The sequence below is a fragment of the Sinocyclocheilus anshuiensis genome, unplaced genomic scaffold, assembly GCF_001515605.1.
Source record: "Sinocyclocheilus anshuiensis isolate Anshui unplaced genomic scaffold, SAMN03320099.WGS_v1.1 scaffold1075, whole genome shotgun sequence".
Taxonomy (NCBI): Eukaryota; Metazoa; Chordata; class Actinopteri; order Cypriniformes; family Cyprinidae; genus Sinocyclocheilus; species Sinocyclocheilus anshuiensis.
The window spans coordinates 2189760-2194255 of record NW_015544163.1 but is presented as its reverse complement, the minus strand read 5'-3'; the positions used below and the strand labels follow the sequence as shown (position 1 = coordinate 2194255).

The window sequence follows — 4496 nt, the reverse complement described above, 5'->3', positions numbered from 1 at the left end:
TTTCACAACGAAACACACAGTGCCTTCACGACATGGCGGCGGCGGCGGCAACAATACTACAGCGAGAATAAAAGTTACGCCTTCTTTCTTTGCGTGAACATTTGGGCGGCGTTATGCAAATCTTCCCACATAGTGATGTAGACGTGGGGGTGTGTTAGAACGAGCCGTTTTAGGTAGGTGTGGCTGACTCTTAACTTTTATAAAGAATATCTCTTTGGATTTGAGACTTTAGTCTTTGCAACTTTACAGATCTTCTTTATGCACCAAGAGCTTGTAACACTTCAAAGAGAAAGGAAAAATTTAAATCGCATCATATGACCCCTTTAAGTTTAGAAATTTGACACATTTCACACAGTATCTACTATAAAGACTGATCTATTATGCTAAAATAAGCTAACAGCATGTAAAAAATTTCCTTTTTGTAACGTGGATTTTTAATCTTAAGTGAATCATCTTTTGCAGAAAGCAATATGTCTGTCTCTAGATCGTTTTTTTTTTTGTTGTTGTTCTGATACAATTTTCACAAGCAAATTGTACATTTTCAAAACTCTTAGTACTAATCTCACATCAAAAACATACTTTTATTTTCAAACATTTCAGCATATTTTTAGTTGTGTTAGTACAATACACAAAAGCACAAAGTATTATTTCCATGAATTTTTTTTTCTTTTTTCTAAAAGTTTCATTCACAGTTACTGCCTTTTCATAATGTATGGTCAGATATTATTGTACTAAGAGTTTTGAAAATGTACATCTTATTTGTGGAAACTGTACCAAGCGAATGGGAAAAACCCCCACTGTAATATACATGTATACTGTTGTGTAAATACAGTACAATTCTTCACACCCCAACAAGAACATCACAATTGTATAGTTTGTTGTTGTGGCACATACAAACCATTACTTGTTTGATCATTTGATTGGGTTTGATCATCCAGTGACAGTTTGTATTCTACCAAACTCTGAAAGTATATATAAATATAAAAACATTAGTACTTTTTACTCACCCATGTCTGTTTCTAAATGCGTGATCACTAGAAACAGAAAAAAAATATTAAGTTATAAAGGGTTCATAATAGGATCCATCAACAGTCAGATTTTAATATTATTCACCACTTGAAGACCAGCAAAAAAACAAGATCAGTTTACATATCACAAAGTAATCTGTAATGAACTTTATTCATATAAGAATTCATATATGCACTGTGTATTCATTCATTGTTTCGCAATGAATTTTATTCAAATTAAATTAATAATTTAATAAGGCTATATTAAACAAAATTCACCTTTTGGTATCTTCTGACTCTGCAAAAGTTCATCAAGTTCTAAAAAAAATCAAAATAAAGACAAGATGAAAGAACATTGAAATTATATAATTTTTGAATGCAATTATTAAATATAAATTATCATTAGATGTGTTAAAATGTATTAACATCACATGTAAATCTGGTAACTAAATGAATAATTTAAATACACATGGATACAATGTAAACATGCATTTATTACATCTCTAAACTGCTATAAAATCAAATCTATCTCATTTTATTTATAAATAAATAGAAAGTTTGTTAATTGTTTTGCAGACCAAAGTAGAGTTCATAGTTAACTATATAAGGGATAATCCACAGCTAGGTGTGCAGCTGATTTTAATGTAAAGAAGCACTCGCTGCAAAACTAACCATGTTTTATTCTCCTGTTCTCAGTCTGTAGTTGATTGTGTTCTGAAAAAAGTTGTAATAAAGACAAAACAACCTTGAATAGATATGGACAGTTGTTTCCACTAGGAGATAAAAAATTAATAAGGTAAGGTAATACATTTATAAGGTAATTGTGACTTTTTATTTCACAATTTTGACTTTTTTTTCTTGCAATTCTGACTTTTCCTGACAGAATTACAAGATATAAACACAGAAGTGCTCCCAAAAATGAAAAATCTGTCATTAATTACTCACCCTCATGTCGTTCCAAACTCGTAAGACCTTCATTCATCTTCGGAACACAAATTAAGATACTTTTGATGAAATCCAAGAGCTTTCTGACCCTGCATATATAGCAATGCCACTGACACGTTTTATGGCCCAGAAAGGTAGTAAAGACATCATTAAAATAGTCCATTTGACATCAGCGGTTCAACCGTAATGTTATAAAGCTACGAGTATATTTTTTGTGCAGAAAGAAAACAAAAATCATGACTTGCTGTCTATGGAGGGTCTGAGAGCTCTCAGATTTCATCAAAAGTATCTTAATTTGTGTTCCGAAGATGAACGAAGGTCTTATGGGTTTGGAACGACATGAGGGTGAGTAATTAATGACAGAATTTTCATTTTTGGATGAACTATCCCTTTAATCTTTTGTAGATCAAAATTAATTCATTGATTCATTGCAGTCTGAAGAAATGTCAGAAAAATAGATCAAAATGATATAATTGTTTCACAACTCTGAAAAAAGAGACCTTAATAAATAATGAAATAATAACTTTGACTTTTAGAAACAAAACACCACTACTGGACACTGTTAGTGGACTGCGAAATGAATAAAACATGTGACTCAAGCTCAAACACAAGAATTTTACCTCTGTATTCATGAACGAACACAGCTATCAGTACTGCCGCAAAACCACTGAGCACGACTACAACTGAAAACAGGATGGCTGATGCCCTCCAAAGATGAAACATATTACCTGTAAATCAAAATAATGACTTACACCGAGCACACTGTCCAGTCAAACATTTATTTCTGTTTGATTCAAAATGATTAATAATGTAAACAATGATATTGTAGTATAGAACATGCATACATAGTAATCAGAATCAGAATCAGAATGAGCTTTATTGCCAGGTATGTTTACACATACGAGGAATTTGTTTTCGTGACAGAAGCTTCCACAGTGTAACAGAATGACAGTGACAAAACAAAAAACACAGATAATAAAAAAAAAATAAAAAAAAAAATAGAACAAGTAAATAAGGAATAAAAATATACAAATAGACAGTTGTATGTACAGGTATATTATGTGCAAATTGAGTATGTGTGTTAGATAAATAAGTGTATGAGTGAATAAATAGTGTGTAATTACTTGTACAGTACAGTACACATTTACCTAATGCACTGAATTCAGTTATTCAATCCAACGGTATCAAATAATCATAAAAACATTATAAATTGCACACCAAAAGTGTCAGTACTTACTTGAGCTGATAATCACTGCCTCCAGCATGTGATGTCTCAGTCTGACTCTACAGTGAATCTTGTCACTGTGATGTATAGTGATAGTGTGTTTGACACTGAATCCGTCTGTGTTTCTGTGTGTGTCTGTAGTTTCTGAACTCAAACTGATTCCTTCACTGTTCCGCCACTCAAGATCAGGTTCAGGATTCCATCCTTCAGATTCACACTGTAGACGAAGCCCTCCTGAATCATCAAACCCATCTACGGTGATCACTGGAAGACATCCTACGACTACAGACCAACATCAACAATATTAGTTTAGTATTTATTTATTTTTTGTCTAAAAACCTGTTTTTGTTTTGCTGACAAACAATTTCACACCCTAAAAATTTGTTTTTTTTTAACCCAAGGGTTCAATATCAGGTTGTTTGACTCAGAACTATGTCAAAACAAAACAAAACGAAATGAAAAAGCTGTTCTTTTGTTCAATATTTACCCAGCAGTGAGTTGCCAAATAACCCAGCAACTGTCATTTTATCCAGGGACGTGCACAGACATTTTGAGGGGCAGGGGCTCAAGTGAAAAAAGGGCACTTCTCATATTTATTTTAATTTGTTTATAAACAAAACGTTAAATATATTTACACAACTCTGACTTACCTATTTATTTTAATTCCCTCACACCCAATTGTTTCATATTGTTTCATTATTCAACAGATGTCTACAAAATAATCAGTTCACAATGGTGTTATAATTACACTTACTGTACCACGCACACACACACACACACACACACACACACACACACACACACACACACACACACACACACTCACAAACTGATGGTGACAAGAACTTTGTTTCACATTTGAGGAAGGGCTGTTAAGATCTATCAGAATACAACATACTAATAGAATGGATAGCCTAGTTATTAGATGAGGAGCCTGAGATCAAGGTTATGAAGTTACTGTTTAAGGCAGGACACTTCATGTACTGTTCAATTTTGAGATTTTGGTCTATTTTGCTTCCATGTCTTCTTTTGCTCTAATGGAAAGGAAATTTCCAAAATACACATTAAGGTGTTTGTTTTAAGCCTACTACCCTCTTCTGTTTGCTTCTGTAGATTTCTTCTACATTAACCAAAACAAGCTATCTGCATATTTAAACATAACATTTCAAGAGGAAAGATTATTGTAAGTCATTAACTAATAATTGGGGAAGTTTTGTGGTGATATGCTTTATTTATTTTGTTTATCCTATTCAGGCACGTGCACACATAGACATCAAAGGGAGCTTGAGCACCTGCCCTTTTTCTTCCTCGAGAGAAAT

General features: G+C 32.8%; 1 protein-coding gene across 1 annotated transcript in view; it reads right to left on the bottom strand.

Moving 5' to 3' along the window:
• The window catches only part of LOC107695677 (butyrophilin-like protein 3), an 11046-nt gene that overhangs the window by 4232 nt on the left and 2318 nt on the right, over positions 1 to 4496 (bottom strand). The window contains exons 3-7 of the mRNA XM_016495682.1: positions 3190 to 3459; positions 2573 to 2680; positions 1680 to 1721; positions 1287 to 1325; positions 1008 to 1034 (exon numbers count right to left, since the gene is read on the bottom strand). Coding sequence (XP_016351168.1) covers positions 1008 to 1034; positions 1287 to 1325; positions 1680 to 1721; positions 2573 to 2680; positions 3190 to 3459 — 486 coding nt within the window. The remainder of the gene's footprint in view (positions 1 to 1007; positions 1035 to 1286; positions 1326 to 1679; positions 1722 to 2572; positions 2681 to 3189; positions 3460 to 4496) is intronic.